Source organism: Ammodytes marinus (genome assembly GCF_949987685.1).
Source record: "Ammodytes marinus genome assembly, chromosome: 14".
NCBI lineage: Eukaryota > Metazoa > Chordata > Actinopteri > Uranoscopiformes > Ammodytidae > Ammodytes > Ammodytes marinus.
Genome location: NC_137218.1, coordinates 27,837,595 through 27,855,140, shown reverse-complemented (window position 1 = coordinate 27,855,140; position 17,546 = coordinate 27,837,595). Strand labels below are relative to the sequence as shown.

Genomic DNA, 17,546 nt, shown 5'->3' with positions numbered 1-17,546 from the left:
AGCCTACCAAGTAAAGGGTGCTGTCTGCAGTGGAAAGACAAGCCAGATCTATGGGGAACCGTGCCCTGCCGAACCAAACAGTGGAAAACGAGGCATAAGACCAAAGCTACTAAAATACAGCCAGGAAGTTTCCCTGAGGTGTTGCGTACTTTTGGGGGGCAGCTGCTCACCTTCCCCCTGGCCACTTAGGGTTGTGGGTCTCAGTAGGGAAACGCTTCCAACAGCTGCCTTCCTGCCTCTCAAGACACACGACACAAGCAACAGGTGAGGGCTGCCTGAATCAGGCTGCAGATGCTCCTCTTGTGCAGTCTCTCACCTCTCTCCCTCAGTTAACCCCGCCATTGAGCAAACATGAAACTAAGAAGTGCGCGCCTTTTGGTTAAGGAGAATGCAAATTCAATCAAGTTTCATTTGAGCTTCTTCACACACACACACACACACACACACACACACACACACACACACACACACACACACACACACACACACACACACACACACACACACACACACACACACACACACACACACACACACACACACACACACACACACACACACACACACACACACACACACACACACACACACACACACACACACACACACACCTTTTGAGAATTCTTGTGAGCCACATCTGATGCCATCAACACCAACCATAGGATTTTTGCCAAGTGTTTTTCTTTTAATGTTAGTAGCTACAAATGTCATGAAAAAGCCAGCTGCAAATGTGCATCATTATAAAAGGAACACAAATCAACTGTATCCAAACTGAAGAGGCAACAACAAGTAGTGTCCTACTACAGAGAAGACTATCCACTGAAAAAGTGAGGGGGGGAAAGTACCACAATGTGTACGCATTCTTTCACCATAAAACCACAAAGTGGAGTCTGTTCAGCGAGTGAGTCATAACAGCAGCAGTGGTGTTATGCTTAGTCTCAGTGTGCAGGAAAATGTCAGCCAGACAGGCACACAGCACCACAACTAGCAGCCTCCACCTCTCCTGTCTGTCTACTGTGGCCACCGCTGCCTTCAAGTGCAGTCGTAAACATTGTAATTACGAGTTCAGCACACACACACTATCGACCCAACTAAGTAGTATTGAAGAGAGTGGGGATTTCTGCGATGAAATAGTACCTTTAAGGTACCATTTATGGTGGACAGCTTGCAAGCTGTGTCGATTTGTGGTATTAAAAAAAAGCAGTGTAGGATTTCACTATGTTGTTATTACACTACAATCTATGTCAGCATTACAATTGATGCATTTCCATTCTAACTGGTCACTTTGCTCTTAAAGCTTTTTGTTGCACACTAGTTTAAAAAAAAAACTACTTGAGCATTTGATGAATCAAAACTTCTAACTTTGTGGGAGTAGGTTGTCCAGATGCAGCATTATACTGTGAGACTGACCCAATGTTATGCCTGCTGACAAGACAACTGACTGACTGACTGACTGACTGACTGACACAAATTAATCCAGACCATGTTCCTGATAATACAGCCAGAGGAGAAACACTCAAACAACACCTTGATGTGCTGGGACCTTGGACTACACACATGATTCTCACAGTGGATTACTACTATAGACCGATGTCAACTGGCCATAACTGACAACATGATATGATTAGGAAGGAAGGGATACAGAGGCAGACACTCAAGGGAGCATGTTTAAGGCTTCATTTCCTATGGTAAGCGTATGTTATAGTGGTAGAAAGTGGGGCTTAGATAATGTGGCTACCTAGATGCGTGTACCGTCTGCCAGAGATTATATAATAATCAGCCTGGGGCCTGTGCCCTAGTTGGTGTGATTACTAGGAAAAATGAAGAGCAAGGAGATTAAAGCCAGTGACAAACCCGATGAGGACATATTACATAAAGAATCAACGTTAGCAAACAAACTGCTGTCAACCACAAGCAGTCTTGTTACAGTATGCTTGCGCACATAAGGAGCTCTGTGGGCAAAGCAAAGCGTAAGGGGCGTGCTTTTAAACGCCGATGCCGTGCAACTTGGCCACTGACATTCGCTCCTTCAGGAGTTGTCAAGTGTTGCAAACAACGGCACGAGCAAAATACACAGTGCTTTGTCCCGGCGCTGACAGGACTTCAAACTAAAGTGACCGTTTGTTGTTGTTGCTTGTTTGCGGCTCACCACTTGATAAAAACACGAGAGGAAATGGAACGAGAGCGAGATAGCGAGTTAATAACAAACCAAGTGTCGAGGCGACTGAGGGGAAGGGGAGAGAAAGTGCCACAACAAACTCTACTCGCCGGGGAAAAGGAAACACTTCGGCCGTAATATACACAACTGTTATTTCCGTGCTAACAGAAGATATTGTTGTTGTTGTTGTGTGTAAGTGTCTGTCCAGAGAAATGTACTAGTTGAAGCTTAACAAGCGACTGGCGATAACCTTGAGTGTTTGGTTTGCGAGTGGAAACATGGAAGTGTAGCAGAAAGACGTTTCTAGCAGACTGGCCTTTAAAACTGAGCGACCATGGGTTAAAGGGGAACGCGGTACCATTTAGTGAACGGGGATACCTTGTTGTCCTGAAATGATGTCAGCTTGACAGGGCCGTAAGCCTCGCTAAGCTCCCTATCAACTGATGCCCGTGTGTGGCTAGCGTTAGCTTAGCCCCAGCTCAGCTAGTTAAAAATGGCTGCTTTCCTTTAGTTTTAAATCTCTTACCAGACAGAATAGATTGGAATGGCAATCCTCCAAGCTGGCCCCGTTCGGTACATAACAAGAACTCATCCTTCTTCACTGCGAGGTCCAAATCTCCATCATTTCACTTCCCGGGAATTAAAGAACAGTTTTCGGTGTGGTGTTTTCTGAGATGTTGCAGCCTTCAATCAACGATAAATATTTTTTTCGAACATTTGGCTGGAGGATAGTTAATTCAACAACCTTCCGTTTGCAGTTCACCCGCAGGAGTTAAAGCGGTTAAAAGCCTCTGTGTGGTGTCTACGGAGACATGTCAGAAACAAGCAGTGAGAACAGACCAGGGGAAGCGAAAAAATGTTCAGAAAACAAAAAGAAAAGGACAGCAAAAGAAGAAACTCTCCCCCTCCCCCTTAGCCCTAAAACGGTCTGTGCTTAAAAAAAATAAAAATGTCCCATCTCACTCCTCCATCGCAAAAATTAGTCTAAAAAGCAAATACATCCTGGGAGAAACTCTCGCAATCCGGCATCGGCCTATATTTTCACGATTAATTCGATCATTTTTTTTCAGCCTCGGTTCCTGTTGGTTTCCATTTGAATTCATGGATTCCTTTCTTTAATGGCGGCCACAGGGACAACTCTGCCTTCCACAGCCCATTGGCTCATTCGTGGTCAAAGCTTTGTCAAGCTACGCGTGGAAACACAGACACACGTCACAAAGTAGGCAACATTTCCGGATGAGTAACGACAATGAATTATGCCAATACACAATTTGATCAAGTACATCAACAAAGTATTAGGGAAACCTCGATGAGCTACTAATTTTTAATTGTAGATACAGATATTTAAATTTCGTTTGTCCTTCAGTCCGTAAAGGGTGCTGTGACGTGTTATATTCGGTGTGCGCTTTTTATTTTGATAGTCTCGACGAGAGGTTCCGTGTTGTAGCATGGCTATCTTGACACTGTCGTGGTCATGAGGGCTGTAATAACACAAGACTGATATGTTTTGCCGCTAGGCCAGCGCAAGTGGCGCTACTGAGCAACAGATTTTGTTACCATTGATCAAACCCTGTACACTTGCTCACTTACACAGTGCACCACCTAGCGCATGTGATGTTGCACCTGCAATTGAAATGTGCAACCAAAATACATTGATGCGCCCTTTGTTTGGTTTTATTATATTATTAAATTGGCCTACATTTACTTGATCTCAGTTTCACAGAGTGTAGCTAAAGTCATATAAAACCAAATAAGAAAAGTGGTCAAATAAAACTAAAACGTGTATTAGGTGCAGAACTGCAGGAATAAAACCAAACGCATCTTACTGAAGAAAATGTAAGAAGCAATTACATTAAGAGGACAGTGAGAACACTTCAAACCATTAATAAATGTGCAATTGCTGATGAATTTACAGAAAAGGATGTGCCAATGTGCCTCTAGATTTACATGTTGTTCTAGATAAGGAAAAAGAAAACCAAACGTGTCACCATATTCCTTCTGTTAAGGTGACAACTCATCCATATTTTTACTGTCATGCACAACAGAAAAACATTCAGCTGGCAGTTTAATCTAATCAGCCATGTTTTGACAGTTTTATACATAGCCTATAGGCTACAGCTCCGGAAAAAATTAAGAGACCATTCTGGATTTTTCTTAAATCTTCATCTCTACACAATTTATTGAAAATGCTCTTAATGACAAAACATTTATTGGAATTTGGTAGAAGTGATGTCAGTAGTTTATATTATGAAACCAAAATGTTCATTCTACTCAAACATATGACTTTAAATAGTTAAACGAGAGACAGTGAGCATTTGGAATGGTCTCTTAATTTTTTTCAGAGCTGTATACAGTATTTTTTTTTTTTAACTGATTTTAAACTTGCGCCTGTCTTAGAGCAGCAGACATATACCCAGGGGGCAAAGTGATTTTATGGACATGGAGCGTTGTAAAAGGTTGTTCACCAAAAATGACATCTTAGGCGGCTGCATATATGGAAAAAAAAAACACCTACCCCCCAAAAAATTCTAACAAAAGGTTTTTCAGCTGTTTTATGTATAGGTGTCCTTAATAACGTACTAAATGTTTACCAAAATCAATCGTCGTCATTTTACATGTAGCTTGGGTTCTAGACCACCTAGGATCTTAGTTCTGGTGGCTAATCCTACATTTTCAAGGATGAGGAAGACAGTGGCTCTGTTTAAAACATGATGGAAACTACTTAAGTACATATACCTGGCATTCAGGGAACAAAATTAAGGCAACACCATTGAATATATTAGCGGAATTTTACATATTTTCCAGTACCAGGCAAGGTAAATTGCCAGCAGTAACTTTTACTCACTAAACATAAGACTGTAACTGTGTAAAATAAAAATTTTACACAGTTACATTTCATGTGCCATGGACCAAAAGTGTCCTTTTGGAGTCTCCAGCTGGTATTTTAGGAAACGGCTGGACATTCCCTTGGAAAAAACTGTGTAAAAAATTCATTTTCTATGGGTTATTGATCAAATTTGAACTGTGATTAGGAAAAGCTTCAGGCAGTTGGACAATTGTTTGGTTTTCAAAATTTAAAAACAAATTGACTCTGCTTTTGTCCAACATCTAGATTTTGGGGCTTTGCAGATATGCAAATTTACACATCATTAGTAAGATATTGATGATTTTTCATATTTATTCAAAGTTTTTGGAAAATACTGTAATACAAAAAGTTGTTGTTTTAATGTCAGTAACCAACTTGCAAAGTTTCATAATGATATCTATAAGTTTAAAAAATTCCCTATTAGCCCACCCCCATTCGCTTAAACAGTGGTTCTGATTTGCTCTATCGGCCCGCTGTAGCTTTCCAGCAGCTAGTTGACCAGGTTGTCCACCCAGGTTGGGATCCTTGAAGGTCCTAGATGTCATTTCTGGTGAACAACCTTTTACAACGCTCCATGTCTGTTTTTTTTTAAACAGGGTTTTGCCTCCTAGGTAATACAAGCAGCAGGTTGCTCAGCACACTTGAACAGGAGGGATGTTATCTGCAGGTTTACATTTGTTTTCACAAGTGCGCTGCAACCAACCTTTTCTTTCAAATAGTATTCAAACCAGACCATAATTTTATTTAACTCCATGATGTTCCCTGTTGAAATGTAATGCACAAAATGAAAAATTGAGAGCTGCACCTTGGATCGTATACAACCAGCATCCAAGCTGGTGTTGGGCCATAACAAAAGGCCTTACGTTATAACGGCAAATTATACCATACTGTAAGAGAAAATCATTCTCTCTGTCCTTGTTTGTGTGTACTGTACTGTGGTTTTCGAAGGCCTCTGTGTCCAGTTGAATTTGCATCACTATGATAGGAGTTGTTCTATACTTATAGGCCTACATCGTGTCCTCTCCATACAAAATAGTTTAACTAAATGTTTCCATCCCTTTTTTTCGGGGATCAATTATTCTGTCTTGTCCAATAAATTATTCAGATGGCTGAAGAATTTGAGCTTAATTAAGTTAACAGAACCTTCCTTCCATTTTTACCCCAAGGTGCACTCCCAGCCAGAATATTACTTCCTCTATTTCAAAGTTTAATTTGCTGTGGGTGCATTGAATATTAATAATTAGCTTTTAGCAATTCCTTCTCCCCATTATTGAGCAATGCCCTTCCTAATTATAATACAATGTAAGCTGTCTCTAGTCATGGTATAGTTTCTCTATTGAAATGAATTGCTTGGACAGCTAGCCCATATTCTGTGGTTCACTGCTGACTAATTAATTACTGTCCATTTAACTTTTTTTTTCTTCTAGTACCACTGTTTTTTCCCATGTAATCCCAGCATTACACAGTGCACTGCTCATACATCAGAGCTGTACAACAACCTGTGACAGTTATTTTGTGCTGTGCCCAGAATTATACAATAACATACATCGAGAATACCATTATCTTGTTTGCAATATAGTGAAAGTGAGAGCTGGGGAATCCAGGCCATAAAGGTGTTGATGACAGCAGGTCTTGTGGGCGGTACATAGCTGACTGCTCATTAAAATGCCCACGGAGTCATAAAGGTGTGTCAGCCTGCCAGATTGATAATACTGTACTGTGAACATCAACATGTGAGGAGATCAATACGTTTATATATTAATTCAATTCAATTCAGTTTATTTAAGAAGGGGACAGTGCAAATTACAGTTTTTTACGATTGCTAAACCACAGTGGGCACAACTGGAACGACAAGTGCAAAACTCTAACAACAGTATGCAGAGCAGTGGTTCATTCGGACCAAACTGTAGCTTGTTTTTCATTGATTAAACACAATTTTCAAAACTCTACACACCTATCTCATGGCTTAACCACAGCCTGCACAACACTGTGGATTTCCAGCACTTTTTTCAAATGCTAACACACTGCTGCCACAACTAGACCACACATTCAAAACAGAATGAATGCCTTTCAAACACTGCGGATTGCAATTTCAACTGAAACACTAAGATGTCTTGTTTTAGACTTGTTAGTGAACATATACAGTATAAAGGGAAAGCTAAAAAAAAATATTTTTTTTGGAAATGGACCAAGGAAGACAGGTTGTTGGAGGTAGAAGAGAGGCAGTGAGAGTGTGGATGTGTGGAGGAAGACCTAAAAGACATAGAGCTGTAATGTCTGATGAAATACAGTAAGGGCAACACTGATAGACCCTGTTGTGAATCATGGTCTCGCATTGAGAGAGGCAGGATTGAGAGTGCAACCCAATCTGCAAAAATCTAAAGTTGCATCTGTAATACGAATTTTCCAGCAAACAAACAGCTTAGAGTTGCATCCTTACAGTAAATGACAACATTACAGGAATTGATTTCTGTATTACAATTATAGAATATTTACACAGATAAATACTACATTTGGAAATGTTTTCAATAAAATATACAAAATGTGTATCTTTTGAAGCAAACTTCTGATTTTCATTTCTTTTTGTTTTCCTAAAAAAAAACTGGTATGTTATAAAATAAACAATTTCGTGTGAAATAATTTCACCCTTTCATCAAAGAAAATATTATGTAATTTGTGTGAAATAATTCGAATTATTCAAACTGTAAAGATTAAAAGTTTGTAATTTGTGTATTGGGGTTTGATGCTAGTGTTTGTACTCTGAGCAGGTTCTGAGTGACAGTGTGTGTTATCTCAATGAGGCTGGTTCATAGTGTTTGCTGCACTGAACCTGTTTTGCAGGTGAAGTGAACTGTTCAGCTCCAATGACTGTTGGTAGTGCAGACTGTAGTTAGAGTTTTGCACATTGAGCTACAGTTGTGCCCACTGTGGTTTAGCGATCGAAAAAAACTGTAATAAAACACATGATCATACATGGGTTAAAAATACCAGAATTAGCCAAAAGGCCATTTTCCATCTGTAGTCCCCTGACATCAATGTTAAAAGAAAATACAATTAAACAAGATAAAAAAACCTAAACAGGACAGAAGCCCAGAGCACAAAACAGAGCATCACATAACAGACAGAACTGACTAACTAAGGTAAAACAACAGAACACAAAACACAAAGCTCCAGTGAAACAAATACATTAAAATAAATACATAGTGTGGCGACCACATTCACAACAAATGATCTTAGTCATTAGATATTAGATATATGTTTGAAAAGTATAGCCTACAGAAATGAGCAAGGAGAATGTAAATCTCACTGATGTTAATGGCGCATGTTTTATTTATTTTTGTTCCTATTGTTGTCCTGTTTGTTTTGTTTTTCTTAATTGAATGCAGTAGTATTTTTTGTATTATTTAAAATGGTCTGTTATTGGATTTTGCACTTCTTTGTGGTGAGGAATGGGGGTAGGACTTGACAAGCCCAGGCTTTCTTCCTATCACTTTTTGAAATGGGGCTTAGTGTGTATGGTTTTTAACTTATCTTTTTATTTGTATACATAGTGTTATTCCTTTTATTGTTCTTTTATTAATTTGTTTTAATGGTTTGTAATAAAGGTTTAATTCATTCATTCATTTAGCACTCATTGGGAGGATTCACCAATAGTACTTGATGGGGACGAAAGCGATGGAGACACTTTCCAACACACACAATCCACACTGCCCCTATAAGACAAAGGAGCTCCTGTCTGTCACATGAGAAAAAAACACAGTAAAATATTCCAGATCTATATGATTTGATCTGGCACATTATGCACTTTCAACTCACTGATCAGTACCAATACGATATACTGTATAACAAGAGTTCTGTGCTTGTGTTGTGCAGTCACCAAGACCCTGCCACTACGTTAGATCTGTGTCTTTTCATCTGATCCTGAAGGAGAGAGCCTCAGCTTTCCAAACCTTAAATCCGCCCCATAGGAATACATGATAATCTCCCATCCAGTGTTTCCCACGCTTTATCATCACTCTCCCTTCATACAAAAAAAAAACAAAAGCCATTGTGACACGATACCATCTGTATAAGATTGTTTAACAGACAAAAAAAAAATCTAATAGCGCAGCAGCCTATGAGTGCAGTTGTCATAGCATAGAGTAACTAATGTGAATACAAGATTGCTATCATATCTTGGTGATGGCTTTCTCTCACTTTCTCTCCAGCAGGCAGCTCCCTCTTATCTATAAGCCCCACAGAGACATTCTGTCACATATATTTTAACCCAGCAAGCAGTGAAGAATACTGGAGGAAATGAAAAGTGTTAGACAGTTTGGAGTTGGCCAACTGCGCTTCTGACATTTGATTTGACATGCTCTGTGGTCCCTGCCATTCACGTGTAGGAGCGTTTGCCAGCGTTTGCCCAGTCGTCTCACTGTTGTGGGGCTAAATCCTGCATGAGAAAGTGACGAATATATCTGAGATCTAGCCAGGAAGAGAACATCATGCATGGGCAGAATGGAATGCCAAGTGCCAGTGGTCAGATGAGACAAATGAAAAACATTCACGCAGAATAAGACTTAGTATTTATTCAAACAGTATGGTGTGGACAAATGTTTCAGTCTTTCATATATTTGTGTGTGTGTGTGCGTGCGTCTGTGCATGTGTGTGTGCGCATGTGTGTGTGTTAGGTAAGATTTAGTGTAGGCCTAAGGGTTGGGGTAAGGCATTTAGTTTTGATGTTTGGTGACCTCACAAGTATAGCTGTACAAGCATGTGTGTGTGTGCATGCTTATGTGGAAGAGCGTGTGTGTTTGTGTCCTATGAACTTAGACACAAGGGGAAAGAGGCAGGGCAAGGAGCGCTGCCACTGAAAGATTTCTAAAATCAGGTGACAGATTTGAAAAGCATTCTGTAAATCAATAAAAATTGACCACCTCGGACAGGAAAAGGTTTCCCCCCCACCGGCAGGCAGACAGGCAGGCAGGCAGGCAGACAGGCAGGCAGGCAGGCAGGCAGGCATGCAGATGCAGCTCGTGCACCCAGCAGTAAAGCGCCAAGCGACTCCCAGGTCCATAGTTCAGCTGTGTATAACTTGTGGTCATATCCATGTTGTTGGCCTCTGCAGTGTGGGAATGGTTATGAAGAGGGTCAACAAGCGTGCCATGTTCAAATAAAGAAGCCCCTCCCCCAGCCCTTGTGTTAAAGCACACATACACACACACACACACACACACACACACAAACAAACACACTCTTTATACCACACACACACAAACATATACACACTCTGCCTTTTTACCGTATATTCTTTCTAAACGCCAACATAACTAATCTGCAAAGATGGATCGAGGAGAGCTAATTGAAAATAATGAGAACAACCATTATTCCATGCATTTACAAACTGAATGGCACTTGGCTCTAGCTACAAAGTGATTAAAATGTGTCATAAAAACATCTTGAGAGCCAGGGTTTGGGCTTGAATTACAGTGTTTAAAGAGCCACAAGGATGAGGTGAAATATAGAAGTGTGTGAGATTCAAGTATACCTTCTGTACTTGGTTCACATTATCTGGGTTGGTGAAATTAGCCCTTTTGTAACGGATGAGAAAAAAAATACAAGTAAATGAACACACAACCTCGTCAGCTTTTATCTTTGATTTGTGAAATGTAAGCATACCAGCTGTGGACTCTACTGAAGAAGTTGCATCATGGGAAAACAGAGGAGAGTCAACAGAAAACGTCCTTCACAGCTTTAGCTCAGTCATACTGTATATATTCCAGGTTGTATTATTTAAAGGTGCTACGAGGAACTTTCAGTTTGTGTTCATTCCAGCCGATTTGGACAAAGGCAGTGGTGTTTTTTTTTACAACGCCAGCTGTTGTTTCTGGGTGAGCATATCCCCAGACAAAGGCATGAAGAAAGACTACAGTATCTAAAAATAGCATTCTTTGCACTGATGGTCTCATTTGCCGCTACATGTAATTTATGATCATCAGAGGAAATTAGACAAATATATAAAAAGTTCCTCGTAGATACTTTAAGTGTAGGAGAACTATCATCAGATATAAGGAAATATGTGTTGATGTATCACTGACATTCTGGCACATTTGCTATAATGACTTTTGCACTGTTTTTGTCCACCATGAATACTGTTTCAGCTAACATAAATGTGAGGGGCCATCTCCATTTTGATGATCCCCCACGAAATAAGACATTTACGCCCCAGAGTAGAAAAATCCCATCAAAGATCCCTGTCTAGAAAGCTGTTGCTAATTTAAAAGATGAAATTGAACTCTGGCATTGATGGCTGGTAGTGGAGGCCCGCAGGTCTAGTCTGCGTTGCTGCGCTGGTCTCATCTCTGTCTTCACTAGTTGGGCACAGAAGCCGCCCTTTTTAATGGGCTGAAAATGCTTTATTCTGACATTATATAACCATTCCGCTGCCACTGTAAAAACAGTTGACTCTGCCTAAAGTTGAATGGGGAACCTCTCTGCCCCATCCACGTACAGAGATGGTCGTCAGCTTGAGAGGGCAGTGTGTGTGTGTGTGTGTGTGTGTGTGTGTGTGTGTGTGTGTGTGTGTGTGTGTGTCTGTGTGTCAGTATAGAGGGTTCAGGACAAACAGATTGTGAATCACAAACGCTCTCACCAAAACAGAAAAAAGCTATTGTAGCGGTAGTTTTGCATGTAAAAAAAAATTATGTGGCATGAACACCAGATTCAACTCCAATATAACCTGCTTTGTGAAGAGGAGCAGTGTGCTGTGGTTCTGAGGGACGTCAAACAGTGTTATTCAGAGGCAGTTGGGCAGAGAGTAGCTCTTTGTTGAGCCACTTGTCAGTAGTTAAATAGTGTGAAGTGCTGCTTGTCAGCTCAGTTGATTTACCCAGGCCTTGCTTCTCTATCTGTGGGGTGGAGAGGTCTGGCTGAGGTGGTGAGCTCCATGTTCCCTCTCTTGATGGAGCTGTAAATCGTTGGCAGTGTTGGGGGAGCTACTTTGAAAGCATGGCTTTACAATCTAACAATTATTTCACACTGGAAGAATCAAAGCTATAGAGGGAGAAACATACTTTGGTTAACTTAAGCTTCTTAGCAAAATAAGTTCAAATTACTTTTGTAAAAAAAAAATCTAAATAACAATGTAGGGGAGGACGGGGGAATGTGAGACATCGGGTAATGTGAGACTCTCATTTCCCCTTGGCCATGAAAGAGAGGACCTCATGGTGATGTTGTAAGCATGTTTTTTTTCACAAAAATGTATTTTTTGTATGTAACACTGAGTAAGTGCATTGATTGGATGTGCCAAAATTTCCTTCAATTAAACAACGACAAAACTGAAGTAATTGTCTTTGGTGCCAAAGATAAACAATTAAAAGTCAGCGCACAGCTTACATCCGTTATGTTAGAAACCACACCCCAAGCCAGAAATCTTGGTGTTGTTGTAGACTCCGACTTGAATTTCAGGAAACACATTAAATCAATTAATAAATCAGCCTACTACCACCTAAAAAACATATCAAGAATTAAAGGGCTTATGTCACAGCAAGATTTAGAAACACTTGTCCATGCATCTTTAGTAGACTTGACTACTGTAATAGTGTATTTGCAGGCCTTCCAAAAAAATCTATCAGGCAGCTTCAGCTAATTCAGAACGCTGCTGCTCGAGTCCTCACTAGGACCAAAAAAGTGGATCACATTACCCCAGTTCTGAGGTCTTTACACTGGCTTCCAGTCACTCAAAGAATTGATTTCAAAATACTGATGTTGGTTTAGCACTAAATGGTTTAGGGCCAAAATACATTACTGATCTGCTGATACGTTATGAACTGTCCAGAGCCCTTAGGTCGTCTGGGACAGGTCTACTTACAGTCCCTAGAGTTAGGACTAAACAAGGAGAAGCAGCTTTTAGTTATTATGCACCAAAAATCTGGAACAAACTCCCAGAGAACTTGAGGTCTGCTGCAACTCTCAGTTCTTTTAAATCGAGTCTGAAGACTTTTTTGTTTCCATTTTAACCTGCAATTTTTATTTTATTTGCTTCTTCTTCTTTTAAATGTTTTATAATATGTTTTATGTATTCTAATCTTGCCCCTGTAAAGCACTTTGAGTGGCCTTGTGTCTGAATTGTGCTATATAAATAAACTTGCCTTGCCTTGTAAAAGTACATTTTCTTGCTGTCAACTTCATCGATTGTTGTGCCTAATCAAATTGATTCAGGTAGAAAAACTTCTATCACACGTGTTGATGAACTACCAACATATGAAACCATGTGATGATGATAACTGAAGATTAGCCTGAATTGCTGAGAGGTAGTTTTTTCTCAAATTGTGGCAGTGGGGTGGAGTGAGACAAATGCTGTGGGGTAAAGTGAGACAGTGTCTGTGCCTTCTTTTAATGAATCCATTATGTTTGAGGTAGCAAGGAGACTAGTTTGAAAAGACAAAAGTCAATGTGGGCTGGAGGTGGGGGTTGATGGTTGAAGGGGTGTCAGCAAGGGCATGGTTTGGCATGCATGTATGTGGGGGACAGGAGAGTGACCTTTAACATCAATAGACTCTAAGAAATATGTATTTATTCAATGAATGATCCCAATAAAACAAATGCAGAAAAAAGACTCAAAAGATGGAAAATGACAGCTGGGTCTAGTCCTGTTCTGAGTCCCAGACTGTTCTGGTTCTGATTGTCCTTTGCTCTGACCCCCAGACACTAGCTGGCTCTAAGGGTCCTGTGTTCTGACCCCCAGACTGTGTTTTAATCTAACTGGTTCTGTCATTTGAATGTTAATTATTGAATATGAATTATATGTTGTATTTGATCAGAGTTACTTTCAAGTGTTTAGAAATGTTTTGCTTAATTGACCAAACCCCATGATTCTGTTACTAGTCCGACATTAGTTTTGTAATATTTAGTTTTCAAGCTTGCTGTCAGGATTTTAACTGTTACAATTTGTGTTGATATGGTAGTTTCAGAGTGTAAAAAGTAAGTGGTTCAGTTTACCCCCTTGATTTTTCTGGTCACATGACAACTTTTTTTAAAACAATCATATTTTCACTGCCCTTTGTCTTGAAAAAATTCTGCTAATGTCCATTTCTAGGAAACATCATGAATTCATGGGAAATGTGTACATTTGAGTGATAAATCATTTTAGCTTGCTTAGAGGGGAGCAAATGTAAAAAGTGTCTCAGATTACCCCGTTCTCCCCTATGTGTGATATAAAATCAAAACAACATATAATACAAAAAAGTCACATGCCAGCATAAAATGCTCCTGAGGTATAGTGCAGAAACTAAAAAATGTCAATCTGTTCTTCATAGCTCATACATAAATCCAAAAAATAAGATTTAAATTAATTATGTTGATATTTAACAAATTAAAACAAAAATCCTTAAAACACTTATCAATGGAGGTTCAACTAAGCAATGGTAAAAAAAAAAAAATCCTTTCCTTTTATGGTTCTTAAATGTTTACAGTTTCACTTTTAACAACGCAAAAAATTGGCAAAAAAGTTTCTCACTATTTGAATCACTATGCAAATATTACTGTAGCTGAACTACCAGCAAGCTATTGCAAAATGTAGCTACGTTCAATTCTCCTCAACACTGGTTGATTGGGTGCTGCCCCCCCCCTCCCCCTCCCCCCCTGTGCGCTGGAACATTCCAGACTAACGGATGAAGCCATATAGCTGTGTCTTTGTTGCTCTGCTGACTAGACAAGAGCCTTTCTGCTCTCAGGGCTGCTGCCTTTAAAAAGACCAAGTGGTGCTGGTCACCCCGGCTGCTAAATGATCTGACTCTTTCACCGCTGCAGTCTTTTCACAAGCCCTTGTTGTTTGGGCTGTTGCTGTTATTCACCCTCTCCCTTCCCGCCTTCTCCGTCCCTTACCCTCCCTCTCTCCTCTCCTCCCTCTCTTTCATACACTCTTGTCTCTTGCAGCAGATGGAGGAGAAGATGTCTTTATGTTAAGATTATTATTTCCCATTCCCTTCTATTTCTTCTGACTTTTCTTTTTTTTTTTTTTTTTTTACACTTTTTTTGTGTAAGCCTACATATATACAAAGTGTAGACATAAAAAAGGACAAGCAATGCAAAAAGTAAAGAAATATATAAGAATATAAATAAAACTACAGAGAAAAGACCCCCTTCCCTCCAGGCCCTCTCAACCTGCAGAAGCAAGCTTGAGATTAATACATTCAGAATTGATAAGCCAATGAAATGTGCATCATCCCCCACACCTCTCCCTCCTGACTGCCAGTGTGAGCACAGAGCTCACTGAGACCACAGGGGGAGAATGAGATCATTGTCACAATTACAGCAGCGTCAAAAGCAGCAGTCAGCAAAACCCATAAAAACTGTCCCACTGTCAGGAGCCTGACCTGGGTTACTGGCTACAACATGCCTGGCATTCCTTCTGTGACATGCTGCTTTGTCACTTTGGTGGTGGGGACAGGGAGGGACAGGCCACAGGAAGCCTCATCTATTTAGCTTTTTTCTTTTTTTTTATCATGCAGACAATTCATTACATTAACATTCTTGTATTCAAACAGGGCACAATATTTGTCTATTTTTTAATCGAAACACTCATGGATATTTGCTGTGATAGGTTGTATAACTTTTTCTTTTAAATAGGTCAAATGAAATGTTAAAGGACACATGTGAGAGGCTACATACACCCAGTGACATGTACGCTAGAAAGTAGTGCAAGCAAATCCACCAATCCTTAATCTTAGGATTTTTCTGCCATAATAAAGGACACGGCAGCCACAGGAAACGCAACCAGGTTTGCAGACGCTGCAGTTTTTTCCATATGGACTGCTCCAATTAGATCAGAAACAGAAGCCCAGAGAGAGAGAGAGAGGGAGAGAGACAGGCAGACAGAGAGAGAGAGAGAGAGAGAGAGAGAGAGAGAGAGAGAGAGAGAGGGGGGGAGAGAGACAGACAGAGAGAGAGAGAGAGGGGGAGAGAGAGAGAGAGAGGGAGAGAGGGAGACAGAGAGAGAGAGACAGAGAGAGAGGGGGAGAGAGAGAGACAGAGAGGGAGAGAGGAGCAGGGGGGGGGGGGCAGTGAGACTGAGAGCAATGGGGATGTTAGAGTTCAACTCAAGGGCATGCTGAGCTGCATGCAGTAGGTTGGCTGAAGGGCTGTGTTGATGCAGGGGAGGCCCTTGTTATGTGCAGTACCATCGGCCATCTTTCCACTTAGAAGAGCCTTGGCCCTTAATTGTTTAATTGGAGGCAGTGTGTGTGTGTGTGTGTGATGGAGGATTCTACGGATCCCATGTCTTCTCCTCAGCTGATCCATAGAGGCTTGTTTAGCACCCAGTTGCCCCCTCCTTATGTCCTTATGCTAGGATTTCATTACCCCTGACATCCTGCATTGCACTCCATTACTTGATCATGCAGAAGGTATAACATGCGGAGCTTGCAGAAATAGCGTGAATTAAAAGAGGGCGTCCTGATTGATAGACATACACACCTCTATTTCAAACAAACAGCAGACGTGAGTCACGACAACCCCTGCTTTAGGTCTCTTAACTCGCCAGGTCCCAATCTCAAATCAATCCCCGGCTCATAAAAGTCAAAGTCTATGAGCTGCAGTGTGAAGCCCAACCAAGTCAACTCAACTCACAGGTAGCTTGTGAAACAACTGAGCTCAGATCAAGTCAATATATTGCATGCATTCAGAATGTGATGAAGATAGTATTACTCAAAGCCCTCATAATTCAAGCTACATCGTGTGATTTGTGCTGGTGTGTGTAAGCACTATATGAGGTGCTTGAATCCAACCAACATTTTCATATTCATATATTCCCTAATATAATTCTCTAAAGCAAACTGTTACATTCTGCAAACAGACTACATACTGTAGTTTAACCTGTAGTTCAAGGTATTATTATTATTTATTTATTTATTTTTGGCATTTTCAAGCTTTATTGGATAGTACAGAGTTGAAATGTGGAGACAGAGAGAGAGAGAGGCGGCGGGATGACCTGCAGTAAAGGTCCACGGGTCGGATTTGAACCTGCGACCACTGTAACGAAGGCCGTAGCCAATATGGTGCACGCTCTATCCACTACGCCACCGGACCACCCCAGTTAAAGGTATTCTAGTAATCTTCCTGTCTCTTACAAACATATTTATGATTTTTTTTTAATTAAATAACATTAACAATAGAAACTGGAGGAATCTTTCCATTTTCTGCTCTACATTTATCATTGCAATATTGCATAGAAGTTGAATTCAATTAAATGAGTTGAATATTAAAGTTTGTATTTGTGGTAGACAGTTGGCTCAGCAGTTTGCTCAGTCACATCGTATTTAATATTCAGTGATGATCACAATGAAACCTTGCATTTCTGCATTAACGATTTTCACCAGAGATTCAGGGGGTATTTCAGAATGATTAGATCTGGAAATGATTACCAGTGTGCACAAGCCGCTGAGAAATCAAATGCTGAATGAAATGTGAAAACAAATTGTTGCCTCATGCTGTTGCTTTGGAAACATACCCTGAGTTCCAAATCACATACTTTTTCTTTTT

The 17,546-nt window shown here is 40.4% G+C and overlaps 1 protein-coding gene across 2 annotated transcripts in view; it reads right to left on the bottom strand.

Annotated features, from left to right (window-relative positions):
* med13a (mediator complex subunit 13a) overlaps positions 1 to 3,269 on the bottom strand; it is an 84,680-nt gene extending 81,411 nt beyond the window's left edge. For both annotated transcript variants that reach the window (XM_080041695.1, XM_080041696.1), the window contains exon 1: positions 2,685 to 3,269. In XM_080041695.1, coding sequence (XP_079897821.1) covers positions 2,685 to 2,750 — 66 coding nt within the window. In that variant the 5' untranslated portion in view covers positions 2,751 to 3,269. The remainder of the gene's footprint in view (positions 1 to 2,684) is intronic.
* Between the last annotated feature and the right edge of the window lie 14,277 nt (positions 3,270 to 17,546).